Source organism: Barbus barbus (genome assembly GCF_936440315.1).
Source record: "Barbus barbus genome assembly, chromosome: 10".
NCBI lineage: Eukaryota > Metazoa > Chordata > Actinopteri > Cypriniformes > Cyprinidae > Barbus > Barbus barbus.
In genome coordinates this window covers 5193133-5214300 of record NC_136738.1, presented here as the reverse complement: position 1 = coordinate 5214300, position 21168 = coordinate 5193133, and the positions used below count along the sequence as shown (strand labels likewise).

At 36.2% G+C, this 21168-nt stretch overlaps 2 protein-coding genes across 3 annotated transcripts in view; both read left to right on the top strand.

The window, feature by feature from the left end:
* Positions 1 to 11810, top strand: part of LOC306876316 (follistatin-related protein 1-like) — a 39332-nt gene extending 27522 nt beyond the window's left edge. Inside the window, exons 4-11 of the mRNA XM_079427400.1 lie at positions 1706 to 1835; positions 3109 to 3141; positions 3751 to 3881; positions 6666 to 6784; positions 7329 to 7441; positions 8578 to 8688; positions 8902 to 8990; positions 9915 to 11810. Of these exons, the coding sequence (XP_079283526.1) occupies positions 1706 to 1835; positions 3109 to 3141; positions 3751 to 3881; positions 6666 to 6784; positions 7329 to 7441; positions 8578 to 8688; positions 8902 to 8990; positions 9915 to 9956 (768 nt within the window). The 3' untranslated portion in view covers positions 9957 to 11810. The remainder of the gene's footprint in view (positions 1 to 1705; positions 1836 to 3108; positions 3142 to 3750; positions 3882 to 6665; positions 6785 to 7328; positions 7442 to 8577; positions 8689 to 8901; positions 8991 to 9914) is intronic.
* Positions 11811 to 12507: 697 nt separating this feature from the next.
* Positions 12508 to 20006, top strand: LOC306875872 (leucine-rich repeat-containing protein 58-like). Of its 2 annotated transcripts, none has more exons than XM_079426623.1 (4): positions 12508 to 13179; positions 16513 to 16641; positions 17347 to 17624; positions 18708 to 20006. In XM_079426623.1, the coding sequence occupies exons 1-4, from the start codon at positions 12743 to 12745 to the stop codon at positions 18899 to 18901; spliced, it is 1038 nt and encodes a 345-aa protein (XP_079282749.1). In that variant the 5' UTR covers positions 12508 to 12742; the 3' UTR covers positions 18902 to 20006. The 2 variants fall into 2 exon arrangements, with proteins under 2 accessions (XP_079282749.1, XP_079282750.1); XM_079426624.1 differs by having other exon boundaries at positions 12561 to 13179; positions 18801 to 19921.
* Positions 20007 to 21168: the final 1162 nt, after the last annotated feature.

Here is a 21168-nt window from a genome sequence, read left to right as displayed (position 1 = left end):
TTCTAAAAACAGATATACTTATTGTGGAAATAATATAATTTAAAAAATATACTGAAGTGCAAACTGAATGTAACATTTACAGACATTTAATTGCATGATAATTGCAAATGAATTAAAATGCATTATAGTTTAAATCTATATTAAATGCACCTAGCTGAAGTTAAGAGTGCTTTTTGGCATACTTAAGTAGGTCTTACCTACAACTTTATATGTAATTCCATAATTGCTTCTATTGTCTTTGAAATATGGTTAAATTGTACTAAACTAAAATATAATTTTATGCTATTTCTGTTGAAACTTGCATGTCATGTACAACCCGAATTCCGGAAATGTTGGGACATTTTTTAAATTTGAATAAAATGAAAACTAAAAGATTTTCAAATAACATGCGCCAATATGTTATTCACAACAGAACATAGAGAACATAACAAATGATTAAACAGATAAATTTGACACTTTTATCCACTAAATGAGCTCATTTCAAATTTGATGCCTGCTACAGGTCTCCAAAAAGTTGGTACAGGGGCAACAAAGGGCTGAAAAAGCAAGAAATTTTAAAAAGATTCAGCTGGGAGAACATCTAGCAACTATTTAAGTTAATTGACATCAGGTCTGTAACAACACATCAAAAAAGTGTACTTTAAAATGACAATAGATTATTGAAACAATGATTTAAAATATTGTTTAAAGTAAAACTTTTCATTTGACATGATTACAAAGTGCACTAATATGTTTTAGGAAACATTCATGAGAGTGTGCTCACTTTAGAACTTTTATTTCATTAATATCTGGGCTTACACTTTTTCTTTAATGTACTGTACTTTTAAGATTTTTACAAGTGCACTTCTTTCACCATCAATGAACCCTCACCATTAGAAACTTTTGCCTTTCCTGATGTTTTCCACCATCATAGAAAATATTAAGTTGATCTGTGTTGCTGACACTTTATTATTAGGCTTATTGTTAGACTTTAAGTCAGAGTTGTTCTGAACTATGTCCGGAAAAAAGTGTCAAACAGTTTCATACAATAACAGTAGTGTGTGTGGGATTGGGGTCATGTGTGATGTATATGCCATGTCGTGTGTCTACTCAGCTCAGCAGATTATACAGCAAAAAATATTCCATATAACACACAGACATTCACCCTATTGTCCCACCACCCTCCGGCTCCATGCTTTCATATTGTTACAGGGGAAGTCGTGGCCTAATGGTTAGAGAGTCGGACTCGTGATCCAAAGGTTGCGGGTTCGAGTCTCGGGCCGGCAGGGATTGTAGGTGGGGGGAGTGAATGTCCAGCGCTCTCTCCACCCTCAATACCACGACTGAGGTGCCCTTGAGCAAGGCACCGAACCCCAAACTGCTCCCCGGGCGCCGCAGCATAAATGGCTGCCCACTGCTCCGGGTGTGTGTTCACGGTGTGTGTGTGTTCACTGCTGTGTGTGTGCACGTTGGATGGGTTAAATTCCGAGTATGGGTCACCATACTTGGCTGAATGTCACTTCACTTCACTTACAGGCTTAATGTCAGCTTCCAGCCAGAGGTGTGAGAGAAACATTTAATTACAGCCACAGCCACAACATTTAGTCGCCATCCTTTATATATATATACTTTTTTCTTGGTTGCAAGGTTCAGATTTTGATGTGGCAGTTAATAGGAAATATTTTACATTTTTGTGTTGTTAACTGTATGTTGTGTTCTCCTGCAGCAATGCAAGCCTCATAAGCGCTCGGTGTGTGGCAGTAATGGAAAAACATACCGTAACCACTGCGAGCTGCACCGTGACGCCTGCCTTACTGGACTCAAGATCCAAGTAGCCCATGACGGACACTGCAAAGGTGTGTGGAGACTAACATGTGGGAAAACAGGAATGAACTTCAGGCATGCACGCTAATATAGACTGGAAATTACTTTCTGCTTCCTGTGAAAATGATTACATGTCAAGTCAAGTCAAGTCACCTTTATTTATATAGCACTTTTTACAATGTATATTGTGTCAAAGCAACTGCACAATATCAACATGTGCATTGATTTTGCAAGAACTTAACAGTAAATTCTTTAGAGTCAAGTCTGATCATATCTTATCAACACATTATAATAAAGATATAATATAATCTTTATAAAACAATTAATCCGCAGGGAACTTGCAGAGGTGCACTAAGTGATTTTTGCCAAACGATGTTGATATTTGAAAGCACCAAAACAAACACGCCTGTTCATAGCACCAACATAGTGCTATGAACATCACAATATTATAGTTAAACTGTAATTATTAAACATATATTTACACGTGTTTTATAGAGAGCCCTCTATAAAATCTGGAAATGGTCGTGGTTTCGAAGCGAGGTTGTGGAAAATATTAATGTAAATCTTTATCATTTATTGCTTTAAATGCATTCATGTAAATATCAATTGTAATTGGCAATAATGGTTTTCTTTTTAATGACATTATAATGACCATATATACACTACTGTTCAAAAGTTTAGCAAGGCTGTATTTATTTGATCGAAAATACAAACCGTAATATTGTAAAATATTACAATTTAAAATAACTGTTTGAATATGTTTTAAAATGTCATTTAATTCTATGATGCAAAACTGACATTTCAGCATCATTACTCCTGTCTTCAGTGTCACATGATCTTTCAGAAATCTTTCTAATAGCGCATAAGCTTCATCACACATCGCTACTGAATAACAAGATAAGAAAAGAGAGGAACATCTAGTATTAATTCATGTAGACATATCCACCTGCTAAGATCCATTGGGAACAGTTTATCTGACTGGAACAGGACATTATCTCTAGTTCTTACTACTGTACTCATCAGTCGACCTCTTAGACTTATTACCATCTCAGCAGAGAGCGTTGGCTCATTGGACGTTGGACATACGGTGAAATCCAGGTCTCATTCTGATATCATGTTATTCTGACCCTTATATTCTTGCATTATGACATGTTTGAGGCGACTCTGTAACCTCTTATCTCTACTTGATGCAAGCAGCTGCTCACGTGATAACCAAGGGAAGATTCAGCTATAACTGCATGCAGATTGTTCAGCTGTGAGGCATCGCTCCACGCACGGTTATCTTGTTTATCTTTTCTCCTACAGAGAAGAAGCAGGAGAAAGCCGCAGCCAGCCCAGGTGAGTTGCATTATGACCGCGGGCTCAGAGCCAAGCCGGAGGGCTCTCTGATGACTTTATTATCTGCCTTCTGCACAGATTACCATTAATTACCAACATATTATGAGCTCGTAGATACTGAGAGCAGACATAACCTCTCTGACATGGCTACGTGCATTTTTGTCTGACATGGTTTTACCCATAGTTTGAATTATACATTACATTGTTTTGTGTTTTAGGGTCCATAAACTTAACCATTAAAATGTCCAGATTTTTTCTTACAGTCTGCTTTTTCTCTTCAAATTGTTTTAATTCAAATATTATACATTTATCAAATCAGACATGTTATCACACATTTTTAAAAAATCAAGGTTTGGACGTTAGGTTAGCAAGGTTTTAAACTCCCAAACATTTGTAAGAAGTCCTCTTCAAGATGTACAAGTGGATCTCATTAATCAAATGTTCTCTGTTGAAGGCAGAATTGAGTTGCTGGATCCTAAGAGGATAAGGCTGCATTCACTAAATCTGACACATCCATTAGCATGAGTGATATGAGTTTCCTTGTGTGTCTGTATTCTAACTATTATCCTCTCGTCTGGTGGTGTGTGTGTGTGTGTGTGATGTCTGAAGTTGTGTGTTATGTTGCTGACCGTAATGAGCTGCGCAGACGTGTGATCGACTGGCTGCAGACCGAGGTTGTTCCAGATGGCTGGTTCACTAAGGGCTCCAACTTCACTGATATCCTCCTCAAGTACTTCAAGGTGTGTGCAGACAGTCATTTACAACATTAAACCAGAATGAAATTGTAGTGAAGTAACATGAAAAATACACATTAATATAATAAACACAAGTGTTTAATATATTTATCTAGTTGTATCTATAGATTTCAGTTACAATAACTTTTACAAACTTTTTTTTCAGTTTTATTTATATTCTGAAGTTTTTTTTACAAGGGGGTTTGTTCATGTATTAATACCTGACATTAATATTTTATTCCTAAAAAAATAGTGCAATTTTATTTATTTTTTGGTGTTTTGAATCTGGCTTTTTGAACATTATGCAAATGAGTGCATCTTTAATTAGTCAGTTAGATGACTTATTTGCATATTTATCCCATTTCATTACAACAAAATGCCTGCAATTCTTAATGTAATCAATCAACTAGTGAAGTATGGTTGTGTTTACTAGTTGTTGTTTTTTACCCAATTTTTACTCTATTCATCTGGATGTCTTGGCTTGACATTTCAAAAATGTTCTCAAATTAACTTATAACGCCCACCAATATGCAAAAATATTAACATCATAACAGAAGCAGAACATGATATGTGAACATTTTGGTTTCCAAATGTCTATAAATGTACAAACACAAATGTTTGATGCCTGACTGAAATGTATTCAGTGTATTTCAGTGAAAGGAATGACATTTTTGCAGCATAAAAGCAGCCATTTGCTTTGGTCCCTTCATCATCAGGGCTTTGTGTATATTTCCCTCCACCAGGCAATCTCTGCGCACTCCTGCTGCTCTTCAAAGTGCCTTCAGGACGCTCCACATCATTTTTCTGACAGCCTCTTATATGGCGTGTAAAATACACCTAAATTGACTTCTGTGTGCATAGCGGGCAGTCATGCTTTTTTGATGAATCAGTCTGTTTCAATATTAGCTCACCTTTGCACTCAGAGAGCTGAAGAACAAGCCTATAAAGCTGTCAGCACAAGCCATACCTCTGACTGAACACTATCACCAAACCAATAATCCATATGCTGGTCAAATCAGCTTTATCTGATCACTTAAATAAATAATCAGTGTTGGCGAGTAACTAGTTACATAGAACGGAATTACGTAATTTAATTACAATGTTAATGAAACTGTAATCTGTTACAGATACTGAGAAAAAAAAGTAATTAAATTACACTTATTAATGAAAATGTTAATGATTACAAAGGGGGTTACATCTGAATATTTTCACACACATACAGATTTCATTATGTATTTTTTTATTTTCAAAATTGCAGTGACTTCTCTAAAATATGAGACACCAATGTTTCAGAAGTTTAGGACACATGCTTATTGGATAACTGTTTTATTTGTTTGTGTATATGCTTTATATTTTAAGATTAACTGTTTTTTTTTTCCAAGCCATTGTTAGATGCCAGTGTTTCCTGTTACAGCAATACAAAGATTTGATTTCAAAAACAGTAACTATTAAACTATATCTTATGATTTTAAATCTGTATTTAACCTCATATCGAACTCAAAGTAAAAATAGGTGCTGATTTTGTGGTGGTTGTGCTTTAAAATTAAATTAATATAATCTTAATTCAAGGGATGAAGAATTTTGAAAGTCTGACAGTAATCAGTGTTGAGTACTGCTGTAAGGTTAACCCGGCCTGCTTTAAATGTTTGAAAATTATTAAGTCGAAAACATTCGTTAGAAATTTAATCAGATGTAATCAATTAAATTTCTTGAATAAAGTGATTGAAATAGTTACACTACTTATGTTTTAAATAACTTAACTTGTAATTTGTAAACTATTACATTTCTAATGTAACCGTCCCAACACTGAAATTAATTTCTGTTATTATTTTCTCACTCATTCCAATCCTGTAAGACTTTCCACAAATGGAACACAAAAGAAAATATGTTTCTCCATACAGTGGAAGTCAGTGGGGTCAAATGTTGATTTGGACCCCAACGACTTTAAAAGAGTGGAAACGTTACACAAAATATCATCTTTTGTCTTCCACAGAAGATACAGTCTTTTTCAGGTTTGTAACAACACAAGGGTGCATAAATGCTGCCAGAACTATAATTTTTAAGTGAAGTATTCCTCCATTTGGTGGAAGTTTGACAATCATAAACCTGTCCTTTACCTCTTGTTTATTGGTGAACATGTCAAAATCAGCTGTACCAGGCAGAGTACATTCTCCTGACAAACTGCCGAGATAAGATTAAACTAACAGCATGATGTGTAAGTTTCAAAGTAGCTGATGTATGATCACTGGTCTGTGTGTCTGTATAAACTGAAGAATTTTCTATGGCTGTTTTAGGTGTCAGGTGTCATTCTCTCTCTGTTTTTCCTCTTTTGTAAAGTCATCGAAACACTGCCATTGATGTTTTTCTGTTGCTATTGGAGCAAAAGTGAACACAATATTATTTACTGTGGTTTCCCTTTCCCACTATAGAAGTTTCCCCAAATATGATGACTTTTTCTTCTCAGAGCCCCGGAAATGTGAAAAGGGTCCATATATTGTAACACAGACACAATCTGGCTTCTTCTCTCATCTAGACCTGCTGCCATATACACATTTGCAGATGATTCAGTAGAAAGCTGAAACGATCAGACACATCAGTTATCAGAGCAAACTGCACAGAGAGTAGATGACCTCAGCGCTCAGAGTCCGGCCTGCCACCTCTCACAATCCCAATCCCATTTCAGTCTCATTTCCTGTTCCTCTCTTCAAATAACATACAGATGAGAACCCCACTGAAACCGCTACCTGACTGAAACTGAAGTGTGCAAAAATTATTTTTTGTCTCTTATAGAATTATGATAACGGAGACTCTCAGCTGGATTCTGCAGAGCTGCTCAAGTTCATTCAGCACAACGAAACAGCCGTTCAGATGAACTCTTATGCTGAAGAGGAGAACAACCGCCTGCTCAGGTTAAAACACACACACACAGTCACACAGAACTAGTGCACATATGTACACTACCATTCAAAAAGATGGGGTCAGTAAGAATTGAATTTAATAAAAAAAGACTTTAACATGGTTTCTGTCAGACTTTGTTTCCCTGTGTCTTGTGTCTCCATGTGCTCCCTGTGTTTCCTTATGCCCTTATTTGGACTTCCTGTTCCTTTCCTCGTTTAGAGTCATTATTAGTTAATTTGTCCCCAGCCCTGTGTTTAATTATCAACATAATCATCTCTTATGCTGGATTTTCCTCTCACAGTAGAGGTTATGTGAGTTTATGTCCATCCGTCTGTCAGGATGAGCCAGAGGGGAAAAAACTCCATCTACAAACACTGATAAAGCCAAGCAAACATTTCACTGCACAACTGTGCACTACTGCATATTCGGTTAGCTAGATAATGTATTGAAAACACAAACAAGTCTTGTATTTTTTACCCTTGTGATCACATCTGAATACAATGTGTTGTTGTTGTTGAACGGAATGTATAAATGATTCCTACATGTGTCTCACAGGAGCCTTTGTGTGGACGCACTTATTGAGCTCTCAGATGAGAACACCGACTGGAAACTGAGCTTTGATGAGTTCCTCAACTGCCTGAAACCAGGCTTCAACCCTCCTGAGAAGAGTAAGTCTCTGTCTGTCTTGCATCTGTCTGCACCAGCATGAAGTTTACAAAGTCTTAGTTGAGCCAACAGGCAAAAGTCAGAAATGTGGTTGCATCCAGAAACTCTGAGCAATGATTCAATCGCTTGCATAATGACAATGTGGACAGTCAAGATTTATTAGCAGCCATGGTGCTTTTTTTACTGTGAAGGAGCAATTTTAATTCTCTCAGAGTTGGACGTTGTGCTTCCTTATTTAAGATTCTTCTTGTATTCAAAGTTACATTCCAGAGTTTTCCCAGAATTGTAGTTCTGTGAGACAGAGAGGGAGCGAACGTGGGGTTTTCCGCTCTTCCACAGAATATTCCTCAGGCTCCACATGCAGAACTAGTTGAAAGTTCAGTGGGAGGAGCTGCCTTCTCTGGCATCATATGAAGCAACTTTTACACGTGCAATCTTAAAACCAGTGCTGATGTTGATAAATGAACCTAAATTGTTATTGGTAATTGAAATAAGCTGAAATCAAATAAAATATAAATATTAGATGAAACTAAAAAAGTTAAAGTTGAAAGACTAAAATTAAAACTACAATATAAAATTATATAAATTAAAGTTAAATAGAGATATCAAAAACAACAACTTAAACATAAAACTAATTCAAAATATGATAAACAATACTAAAATAACACTGCTCAGAACATAACCTCAGGATATACAAATGACATACTAGAGAAGAATATAAAGGTCAGAAGAAGGATATATGACATTTATAAATTCTGTTGAGAGTAAACCATGGCATTCACAGCAGCATTGCTGTGTCATATCAGATCAGAATCAAAAGCAGATGTCCTGGCTTCTGCTTTTGATTTGACTTGCCATGATGGTTGAGAACCGCACTCTTCAGTCATATTCATTTACCCTAGTTTCTCCTGGATGGTTGCAGCAGCATAGTCATTCCACAGTAATTTCCTGTTTTGTATTTGGGAATCTGGGACACAGGCATACAGTTATTTGGTTGCAGACACACCCTTCAAATGGTAATGTTCAGACAGCTTTTGCTGATTTCAGCTTAGTGTAATATAGTGTTGGTAATCAAGATTTAATTTTTTGGGGCCTCATTATGAAAATCATTGTGGTAACATGTTTTGTGATATTACAGAGTGTGCTCTGGAAGATGAGACCTATGAGGATGGAGCCGAGACGCAGGTGGAGTGCAACCGCTGCGTCTGCGCATGTGGAAACTGGGTCTGCACTGCCATGACTTGTGATGGTGAGTTTAAATCACCAAATTCATAATAGAAAAGGAGAGAGTGGGGTAAGCTGTGCCAGTTTGCTCTCTACTCAAAGCGAAAGAAGACTGGGACTTAATTATATTTCAGGAAGCTTCAATAATACAGGCCATAGATATATGACTTGTCACCACCGCATGAGCCGTACTGATTCCATTTTATAATAAACTGATAATGAGACTGATTCTCCACAGAGAAAACCCCAGTTATTGACACTGATGGGGATCAGGAGATGACTGAGGAGGAATGGACCCGCCGTGTGGCTGAACTCAACAAGCATCAGGTCAGCTGACTGACTTCATTCATATCAAATTAATCTCATTCATTTATTATGAATTAAATGTCAAATTGCTTCCTATCTATCCCTGTCTAATAAAGGCTAAAAAATGCCATGAATAAATACATTAATATTTCATTCAGCACTGGAAAAAATTAATAAAACATACACTACCAAAAAAAAAAACTAAGAAATGAATATATACTTCTATTCAGCAGTGCACTGATCCAAAGTGACAAAGACATTTGTAATGTTCCAAAAGAGTTCTGTTTCAAATAAATTCTGTTCTTTTCATATTTAAAACTTTTGAACAGAAGTGTAATTTAATCAAATTAAAACAACTTACCCAATATTTTAAACATCAAGTAAGCTAAGTTTCTCTGTGTGGTGCTGCCTGTGTTTAGTCTTCAGAACTAGTCACTTATGGGCTTCCATTTGAGACATTACGGTTATGCCTTACAAGACAGCATTTGGAAAATGTGTTTTTACTTACTGTTTATCACTTTACATAATGTGGTGCAGGCACACAGACACTGGACCCCTCAGTAAAATTGGAGCTTGCTGATTTAAGGACAATTTTATGCTCTCACACTTGCGCTCTTAAAATAAGTAAAGTGAAGTAACATTAACCACAAAATCATGTGACTTGCATAGTAAGTGGTGTTTTTTGATGTAGATATCATTGACACAAAAATCCAGAACTAGCTAGTTCAAGTCCAGGCAGGTTTCCCTGAGCCCGAGGCAGGACTTAGTTTGTCATTTCAACTGACTAATACACTTTTTAGAGGCTGTAAACTGCAGGTGGTGACCTTCCTCGTGGGCTGTTACATGTCCTTTTACTAACTGCTTTTTGATTTTCAGAGTGAAATATAAGCTGATGCAGTCAGTTTGATTGCCTGAGGCAGATTTATAACATTTTTCCTCCTTTAGGAGACTGTGGAGAAGATGAAGACCAGCACAAAGGAGGTCTAAAACAGGACCGAGACACGAGGAGGGAGATGACGTGGACGAATTCCTCTCCTACTGATCACAATCAGGATTCCTGAGATTATGTACTGTTATTGGAAGAATCACACCATTTTTTATAGATAGGTTATTACTTTTATTGCTATCCATACCGCATCTATTCTCTGGTTAATGTGTTACGGTTTACTTTTCGACGTATTTCATTAGTCTTGTTTGATCTTTTGTGTCTTTGAGTGCTGTAAATTGTTTGATTGTGTCACTCCAAACAGGCCCCGGCACTTCGTAATGGGGGCCCTTGTTTTATTCACTATTGTTTGATTTTATGTATTCTTTATACCATTTATTTGTTTGTCTATCTACAGTTATATGTGGAAATATGTTTGTTTTTTTGATTGAGACAATGGCAATAGAAGAAGAAAAGAGAATAGGAAAGGGTTCGAGAGTGCTGCTGAGAGAGCAAAACAACACGGGTTCATCCATCAAACTGTGACTTTAGAGCTTCAGAACGAGAGATATCCTTCAGTCAGATGGTAGATACTCGGAGCTTGATGGGTTGAAATGAAGCTTATCGTGGCTGCTCTCTCTTTCACTCTCATCTTGAAGGCAGTCATAGTCTTGAGACCTTTCGTAAAGGTGCTAATGTTAGTATTCCTCTGTTTGTTGCTTTGCTCTCTTGCTTTAGATGGTAGATAACGCTCGGTAGGATATACAACATTAGAAGCAGAGACAGCGTGGCTCAGTGGAGAGAGCAGGCAATACCTTTGACTTTAATATCATTATGGGAAAACAAACATGCTTTTTCTGCAATTAGCGACTTCGATTAGAGTAGATCACCTGCAATGCTGCACAGATGCATTGGCAACGCTTGAGCTTGTATTTATATTAGTTGCTAGAGGCAGTTCATGCTGAAACTCTCACGCTGTGCTCAGTCTCACCAAAAATGAACTAACAAGCCAGATTTGTAAGAAATAAAGCAGTTGGGACTGAGTACAGATGGAGTGATCTGAAACCAAAGCCTGATGTTTAGGATGTTTAAATTGTTGTACGAAAACCTCCAGGTGTACCACTACTCTGGACCCAGCAACTACTTTATACCTTTTACGTAAAATAACTGTAAGGATTAGATTCGCTATTGCCTCTGTAGTGTAGTTGCATTCTTACCCACTCTAGAGAATTTGAGTATGTGTGCAAAATGCATTTGTGTGTGTGTGCGTGTGTGTGTGTTTAATGTCCACGAAATTCCACTAACAGTACGGATCCTTTGTGGTAATGAGTGCCTTATATACACAAACAGTGTGCCATGGATGAAGTGGCTTCTTCTGTAGGTATAAACCACCTAATATAGGACACAGTGCACATGAATTTTCCAGTATTACGGTAGACAACTAGCAATTGCCTTTTATATGTCTGTATGATTGTCTTATTCAATGGGGCAGAATTAAAACCTTTTATTGTAAAAACTCTTGCTCTGTTTTATTCATATTTACTTCTCTGATTATTATTTGAAATGTAATTTGTGCCAATAATAATGTAATAATAAAAAAATAAAAGGTACGACCGTTTGATATCTTAAGCCTCACAAAAATGTATTATGATCTATTGTGTGGATTTTTCATTTTTATGATCCTGGAAAGAAACACTATCCTGCACAACTGTTTTGAAAGTGGCTTATTATTATACATATTTCCCTCAATTCACAAGCGGCTGTAAGAATTTGTCACATGAAAGACATATTGCACAGAAAAGCATTGTTAATAGGTTTTCATCATATTTTAATGTCCATTTATTTCCTTCAGTTTTTAGAGATGTTAGTTGTACACCAGTAATTAGATTCAGTGCTCAATAAAATGCCATTAAATCACTGCTGAATGTAACTTTGCATAACTTCAATGTTTTAATTATTGTATAGTTTTCAATTTTAGTTTGTTAAATTTTTAGTGAGGTTAAACAGGCCATGTGCCATTAGACATAGTTACTAGGTTCATTTTAGTATTATTTATAGATTATTATAGTATTTATTAATATTTTGAATTAACCTTTATTTATATATGTTCAGCTCTCATTTTAATTAAAGTTTATAGTTCTTTGGCACTTTAGTACTAGTTCCCAGCTAAACATTTCTATTTTTTCATAGTTTTTATATTTATATTTTATAGCTTTATTTCAGTTACCATTTTAATAAATGTATAGCTATAGCAAACACTGGTTTCTTAGGGAAACCAGTTACAGACTTGTTTTACATATCTTAATTTTAGTATTAAATCTGTTAAAAAACAAGAAGTCAAAGTTATGAAAACTCTGCCACCTCGAACCATTTATAGATAAAACAGAAAATTGGATGGGTTACGAAAAGAAACTCAATGACTTCTTGCATAATGAAATCTAAGCTGTGCTTGCATAACCAGCAAAGGGACCCTAAAAGCTAAAGAAAATACATGATTTTGATTCTTGTCAATGAGAAGAGATTAGATAAGTCGTTCTGGAAGAGAATAAAGGAAAGTTTGTTTGAGTTATATGCAGTAGGCGACTATAAAACATGTTCTAGTAAAGGGTTAACACAGTCAGGCGGAGCCAAACTCCAGTTGAGGGACAGAAACATGAATGTTAAATACTGAACGCTTGATAGACAGACAGACAGACAGTCTTTGAGAAAGACTGTAATGTGTTAATGCTGCTGTTATTTAGGTTACACATGGAAGATCGGGACGCTTGGCGTTGGTAGTAATCTCGAAGTGTTGGGAAACAGCTTGAACCAGAAGAAAAGGGTCTTTTCTCCGTTATAGGCTATTAAAATGGAGGGTTTTGAAGGAGACAGTGAGAGCGTTTTAGATCTGTCCCGTTTGAACAGTTTGGACACGGTCAGCGAGAAACGACGGAAAGACACGAAGCAACTGTACCTGTGTTTCAACCGAATGACGGTTTTACCCGAGTCCATCTCTTTATTCTCTAACCTGGAGTTTCTCGACATCAGTAACAACACGCTGTCGGTCATCTGCGAAGACATTACCCGACTGAGCAACCTCAAAACCCTCATAGCCAGGAACAATCGTTTAAATGAATTTTCTCTGCCCAAGCACTTTGGCTCTCTGCAGCTGGAAGTGTTGAATTTGAGTGGGAACAGGTTTGAGGAGCTGCCGAGCCAGTGTCTGCAGCTGCTTCGACTACAGTCACTGTCTCTGGGAGGAAACACACTGAAGAGCATCCCAGCAGAGATTGAGAGTCTCACCAGGTAATGCACAAACATCTGCACTCACCTTGACTTTCTCAAAACACTGCACAGATAGGGATCTCACGAGGACGTTACACTTTGCACTTGTCAGGTTTACTCGGTGTAATTAAAGTCTAATGATTAAATATCCTAACTTTCTAGGTCATTCCCTTTAAGTAGTTCAGTGTCACTAATCTTATATGTCCTCATTTGTTGAACAAAATAGCAAACAAAGTGTTTTATAAATGTTTCAATTATATCATAAATATCATTTGAGCAGATGTTATTTTTTTGTAATGTGCTTGAGTGACAACTTCCTAGTCACATAATAATGTCATGCTCCAGGAAGTGACATCATATAAATTGACATCAAAAATATAAATTGCTATAATAACTACAATGGTTATTTGATTTGACACAAATAAATGCACATCCTTTTTTTGCTGTAGTTGTTATATATTTAACAATAGCTACATGTGTAGTAGTATGATAAACAGGAATAATCATGCAAACATTTGAAATATCTGATTAAAAAATATCTTGCGCCATGATGCAAATGTTCACATATATAGTAAATATTACTAAATCTTTGCTATAAAAGCAAATGTCATCAAGGCAAAAGTGACTATTATATATTTGTGTAAATATACCTAATGTGTTAGCATTTATGTAGCAACTCCGTTACTTATGAAATTACTTGAACTCTTTATTGTCTGGGTCTGAGATGCTTATAATTTAAGAGTCTGAGTTCGACCTGAGCATATCTAAAGTTACATCTACTGTAAAACAAATATGGTCTCTCTGATGTGTAGGTTGACTGATTAAATGGATGTTTCAGTGTTGAAAATGGTGATTATTAGTTATTTGATGAAAGATGAGGAGCAAATGTGTTGTGAAAGCAGCTGTTCTGACTGTGTCCTGATGTCACAACAGAGGTACCGTGAAGCCAGATATGAAGTCAGCATAAGTTACCCAACTTGTCCAAAAGCAAGACTGGTAATAAATCTTTTGAAATCATATGACCTGTTTATAATTTATAGGTCATATTCTCATATTAAACCAGGAAGAGGACTCATTTTTCATCTTTAATTTATCATGTCCCATACTAATACCTATGCTTTTCATGTTAAACAACAGAAGTACAAGAGGAATGTGAAATAGGCCTGATACAATGACATGACTCAGTAAATAACTGGGAATGTAACATGCTGTACTTCTGTTGCAAAGTAAATCATTATGTTCAGGCTGATGCAACTTCAGAAGTGTATGATCCAAAAGACAAGATAAGGCTGTCTTTTTTCCTCTCTATACCTTGTGCTCTAAACAAAGTGCAATGTGTGCAAAAAAAGAGGTCATGTTGACGATTATCTTCCCTTGTTTCCTTCTTATGTCAGCTTCATAAAGTGTCCCCGAGCTCTTTCTCAGTAGTTCTGTCACCGTGCCAATTGATCAGTGTCCTGAACAGTCGGGATCCTCACATAAAACGAATCTGCATTAGGACACAGGGGATACAGCTGTTATAAGTGTAGCTTGTATCAGTTTTATATGACATATATCAACATATAAGCCAAATTTGTAGTTTTATTTTTTTTTATTCAGGCTATGAATAGAGTAAAAACAAATTGCCAATGAAATCATACGCCATTGGGAAGTCTTATAGGTTTGTCTTGGTTTTTAGTTTTCATATACTTTTTTCTTCAACATTTGTAATGTTGTGATTGATCTAAATTCTGTTTAGTTTGGTTACTGTGCTAACTTTTGTTTACTAAATACATGCTTCCTTATGCTGGCAAGTTCATTCTGAACCTTATCAGTATCGTCTTATTTATTAGCCACGTGCATATTAATAAACACATTTCACAAGGTCAAGGAAATGGAGCTCCCAGAGCGTGACTCACGGTCTACCAGCCCAGTGGTTGATGTTTACGGTACTTTATTAACCGATTGTGGCAATGACTCATATGGGAAACAGCAGACAAACATCGTACAGTCTACATGTAGTCTGCAGCTGTAGGATCTGAAGTTTCATGTGACTCTGAAGACTGGAGTAATGATGCTGAAAATTCAGCTTTGCATCACAAGAATAAATAACATTTTAAAGTATTTTTAATGATAATATAGATATATGAACTTATTATTGTAAATTTAAAAATATGACTATTTTTTATGTATTTTTGATCAAATAAATGCATCCTTGGTGATTATAAGAGCTTTCTTTCTATCACTTTGAATGGTAGTGCACTTATGATGCAAGTATCATCTGAAATCCAGTTGTAATGCCATGACTGTGAAGTGCTTCTTTTCAGCTAAACACAGAAAAGTCTCTGATTTGGGCTTTGGCTTGCTCTGTTCACTGCACTGACAGTGAGAGTGAATAGGAAGCTCTCAGCCACAGGATCAGTTTGCCATGTGGCCTCAGCAGAGCCGTGCTGGAACCGTGAGTCTGCTGAGGCCGACTTGGCTGCGAGCCATCCCATCATAAAGAGATGTGCCCTGTTGGCCCACATTACACACAGAGTTGGTCCTTTTCGAGAGATCTGGGCCTTTTTTCCCTCTGCCATCTCTGCCTGCTGTGGTAATTGTAGAGACTAAGCAGAGATGGGCTGGTAAAGGGAATGAGGTATTGAAGCAAAAATGAATGCCTCTCTTCAGGGAGGACAACAGATGGACAAAGTGGCCTGTAGGGTAAAACGCTAGAAGATTCTTTTGCAAAGGAAGAATTCCTTTCATTTCCATGGGAGTTTAAAAAAAAGATTCTCAGCAATGAGCTAAATCAACTCTTGTGATGAATCACAATGTTACAAACTTTGAATCGAGGTAGAAAAGACAAAGGTACAAAACTATGTACTTAATCTAGTCATCCCATAAAGTACTGGACATGTGTTGTCTAGGGCACAAGTGTTTGTGATACAACAAAAGGGATGTTTGCGGAAGATATCTTCGTTATCATGAAACATTGATCTGTATTGGCTTAAAAACAGCTGAAGGTTGAACAATTTCCTTATAGCCTTTGCTTGTTAGTGGTGATCTTTTTTACATGTCTGCATTTCCTCACTGGAAGGCTTCCTACCTGGATAAGAAATCTCCACTTATCCTTTATCAATGGCAGTAATCATAGGGCAGAATTACTATTGATTTTTAATGCACTTTAATGCAATGGTTCTTATTAGAAGGTCAGGGCCCACTAGGGGACATTGGCAAACTTCCAGGGAGGCCCAAATATGTCAAATTATTCAAATTTCGGTACAGTATACAGTACAACTGTGTTCTTACTGTGATTTTGTCACACTTTTGACTTTGTTTATAACATTTTGTGACAACCCTTCCACAGCTCTTCTTTCTCTTCCTCTCTAGATTAGAGCTGTTGTATCTGGGCGGTAACCAGATCTCCTCCATCCCAGCTGAACTAGCTAACTTACCCTGCCTCAGTTACCTAGTTCTGTGTGATAATCGCATCCAGAGTGTCCCACCTCAACTCAACAGGTAAGTCTGAGATATCGCGCAAATGCTTGCTAACAACTCGTGCCTATTTGTCCTTTATGGCTGCACGGTTTGGAAAATATTGTAATTATTTTGATGATAAGCATTTAATAGATCATCAGGGTTATTATTATTAACTGAAGCTAAAACCATACAAAATTCATTACTTGAAAGAAAGAAAGAAAAACTTGAAAGCAAACTTCAAACTTCTTTTTATTTCATTTCATTTTTGTTCATCTACTTGCCAAGGCAACAATTCCCATTTTCGTTTAGTTTATTTTGAAGTACATGCTTAAAATAAAAAAGTAATAAAAATGAAAACAAACCACAATTACGAAAACATTTACTAAAATGAAAACAGAAAATATGAAATACTATTTAAAATATTAACAAATGCTATTATAGTTTATTAATGATACTAAATAATAAGCTCATATTGATTCTTCTTAGACATCCAAAAAGTATTATTCTATTATTAATATGCAATTTACATATATATTATGTATTTAATGCATTATATATATATATATATATATATATATATATATATATATATATATATATATATATATATATATATATATATAAAATATGCATTCTGTGATATATTCCAATACTTACTAGTAGTAATAGTAGTAGTAGTATTAATAATGAAAGAAATATTCAAAATGTTTTTGGCCTGTCCTGCTGTTCTTTCCACCCTCCCAGGCTCCATTCCCTGCGCTCTCTAAGTCTGCATAATAACCTGCTGACGTATCTTCCGAGAGAGATCCTGAGCCTGGTGCACCTTCAGGAGCTCAGTCTCAGAGGCAATCCTTTGGTTGTACGCTTCATCAAGGACATGACCTACGACCCCCCGTCGCTGCTGGAGCTGGCTGGCCGAACCGTCAAAAGCAAGAACCTCCCATACTCGCATAAAGACCTCCCGAGCCATCTAGTCAACTACCTAGACATGGCCAGCAAGTGCCCCAACCCCAAGTGTGCAGGTGGGAGGAGAAACATGATATAAAATGTTTAACAAATATAAGCAAAGAGTATCCAGAGAGGCTGAAATCAAAGTCATTTATATTTTCGATTCAATATATTCAAGTTTATTGTTATAGTGCTTTTCACAATACATATTGTTCCAGCTTTTCAGAAAGGGTTTGTTTTAGTGTTTAAATCAGAACGTATTTTGTTATCAGCCAGAGATGAATCAAAGTTATGTCTATAATGGCAGTAATATGTGGTTAGGTAACGTTGTGTACTTGATTAAGCAGACACAGCAAACCTCCTATGCAGGAATTACAGCTTCTGCTTGTAGTGATATATAATATAAGTGACCATTTTGAATGTTTATCATATATAGAATAATCATACAGAATAATGTGCTCTCATTTAAAGGGATAATTGACCCAAAAATGAAAATTCTGACATTTGCTCACCTTCATGTGGTTTGAAACCTGTAAGATCTTCCAAATGTGAATTCATTTTTTTTTTATATTATATATAATGTCATATATTTTGTCCCTCCTTTGAAAGTCCACGCAACCAACATTTTCAAGCTTTAAGAAGTTCATAAAGAGATTGTAAAATAAATCCACATGAATTGAGCAGAGTTGAGAGAACTTAAACATTTAAGGCAACCAGCTTTAACAGATTTTTGAGTTTCCTCAACTTCTTGTTTTAAGTTTATGCAACAAAAAGTTGAGAACTCAAAAATCTAAAAACTTTCAAATCTGCTGAAGCTGGTTGCCTTAAACTTTTAAGTTTGCTCAACTTTTTTTTTTTTATTATAGTACAAGTCTTCTGAGGAAACATTTAATTGTGGCTTTTATTCACATTTAACCATTGATCAATGCATATGCATAAATATACATAAAAATATAGTCATTTCTGATTCAAGATGAACAAAAGTGTCAGGTTTGAAATGACTTGAGGGTGAGTAATATAGTGTAGCTGTGGTGTGAACTCTTCTATTCTTTTAAATATAGAATTTTTTTTAAAACTATATATTTATCATCCTTGGTGTGAATAGGCTTTTAGTTATAGTTTTCTAACCACAGCATATCTCACCACCTCATTCCCAGGCGTTTACTTCGACTCATGCGTCCGTCACATCAAGTTTGTGGATTTCTGTGGGAAGTATCGCCTGCCCTTGATGCACTACCTGTGCTCCCCAGAATGCACGTCTCCCTGCAGCTCCAACCCTCAGAGCGACGCTGACTCAGACGATGACAACAGCGTGCCTGCTGATCGCATTCAAAGAGTGCTGCTGGGATAACCTCGCTCACCCCACACACGTCTCCTTCTCTCTCACTTACAGTGTTATCGGCAGGAACTTTGAACTTTACAGCCAGCTAGCTTGAAAACCTCTCAGCTGAAGCCAAATCTTATTGCCAAGTGATTGAGCAAGAAAGACATCTGCAGATAGTTTCTCTTACAAAGGCCTTGCTTTGCAAAGGCAAAAACACTGGCAGTTCATAATAGTTTTTAGTTATATTAACTAAATTTCCTTGGTCAATCATCAATCTGTTTAGCTCTTGCACTTTTGTAATATGTTAGAAGACACAGTCTAGGTACATGCATCTTTTGCTTGGCAATAGGTTGCTTTGTCTGTCACAGGAGAACACTAACTTAATTTTTTCCCATTATGCACAAGGATTTACTGTGAAATAAACTTCGAGAACACTTGCTTTTTTGGTTTGTGAGACATCATTTAGAACATGTTTGTTACTGCGTGACCTGCAGCACTGTAAAACAGTGCGACATCTTCAAAAACATGCGCTTGTGTCTGCAAAATATATTGTTTTAGCTTTTGTGTGAGTATTGAATTTATTAACACTCTGTGGTTGCATTCAAAAACCAGGGCAGCATCTAAAATCTAAAAACATTGTGACTTTGTTTTGAAGGTTAATTCTTCACTTTGCATTAATATAAAATAAATGATATTGTTACAGAGCCAATGGACAAATTTGTGATGTGTTTTTCACATTTCTTTTTAAAATGAACTTTGTTCTTCAAACTCTTCCTGTTTTATAAACTTCTTTAGTTTCTTCACATGTGTCTTACACTCTTTGGCTTAACCAATATTGACTATGCAAATAACGAATGCAATCATTATTTCAGCATTTTAAAATTCATATCTAAGGCTTTTATACTAAATCATCTTTTTTGATATTTTCTATATATCAGTGACAAGATAGAATGTATTTTATTTAAGGTGATGAAGGCAGATTTGAATAAGATTCACTCCTCTAATGGTTTATAAACATGTATTTGCACTTCTTATGTAGAGTACTATAATAAAAAAAAATTATAATAATATGTGTGTAGGTCAGTTTTTAAATGAATATTGCATGTTTTTCTGGAATAAAGCCAGAGCTTTTAAAAAAAATTACAGTCCTCTTAATATATTCAAATCTATGCAGCAAAATATATGCCCACTTACTTACACCTGCTTCCTCATGTTCTATGGTGTGGCCCCTGGGCCCCGGTATCACACTGGGCTTTGCGAGGTGACTTACCGCTTTATATGGCGGTAAGCCTGGATATGGGCAGCCATGCTCTAAAAGTATCAAGTCTGTGGAACAGTACATCTCCCAGAGCGAGCCACTGGTTGGCTCAGTTGGAGCCTGATCCTGCCCTCAAGATCAGAGGTGTTCAGAGGACTGGACTAATGTCTCATTACATCCATCAGAGAACCAAGTGTACAGTAGTAACCAAGATCTTGCCTCACATTTTACACTGCTTATACTTATAACCAGTTAACAGTCAATCCTGGGTGTTCATAAGCTGAAGTTTCACACTGTATATTGCTAAACCCACAACATGTTTACAAGGGCTCTAGAGTTGCACAGTCTCATATTATATATTAGTGTCTGGATATAGTTTTCCAAAATGCATTTTTCGGACTACTATTCTCCCCACACTTTTTTCCATCACCATTTGATATTTTTTCCACTTAAACGCAGAGCTTAATGTTTCTGCAATGCATTTTGCCTTTGCATTGTTTCACACTGTACAAGTTTGGCACAGCAATGTGGTGTTAGGACCGCAAAAGCAGTGTTAACTCTGCTCTGGAGTAGGGTTTCATAACCCCGGTTAATAAGTGGTGTTAACCCCACTTCTAAATTACAAGTGTGAAACATACCTTTAGCTGAGGTTAAAAACTGGGTTTAGAAAGACAATAACCCATGGTGTGAAAATTTGTACCCTAATTTTAGTTAAATAGTGAGCATGATTTAATGAATCTAAAGCAAGGGAGCAAATTAGTACAACATAGCCACAATGTAACTGAAACGAGGGATTATTTTAATAAAATGTGGCCATGCATTAATAAGTCATGAGAATTAATTCGTAATTCATTGCCAAGACACCTATTTCTCCTGCATGTTATGTATCATCCTCCAATCTCTTAATGAATACTTTTCATTAGTGATAATGTGGTCCCGATGCTTCTGGATAACATTTTGTAAATTAATGAAGTTCTGAACATATTCGGCGTGATTACCTGATGCTTCTGTAACCTCTAACTTCTGTGTAAAATTG

Coding starts and splice junctions, on each gene's coding strand:
- LOC306875872 (XM_079426623.1), top strand. CDS start 12,743: ATGGAGGGTTTTGAAGGAGACAGTGAGAGCGTTTTAGATCTGTCCCGT. Junction 13,180..16,512: donor GAGATTGAGAGTCTCACCAG/GTAATGCACAAA, acceptor CTTCCTCTCTAG/ATTAGAGCTGTTGTATCTGG. Junction 17,625..18,707: donor CCCCAACCCCAAGTGTGCAG/GTGGGAGGAGAA, acceptor CCTCATTCCCAG/GCGTTTACTTCGACTCATGC.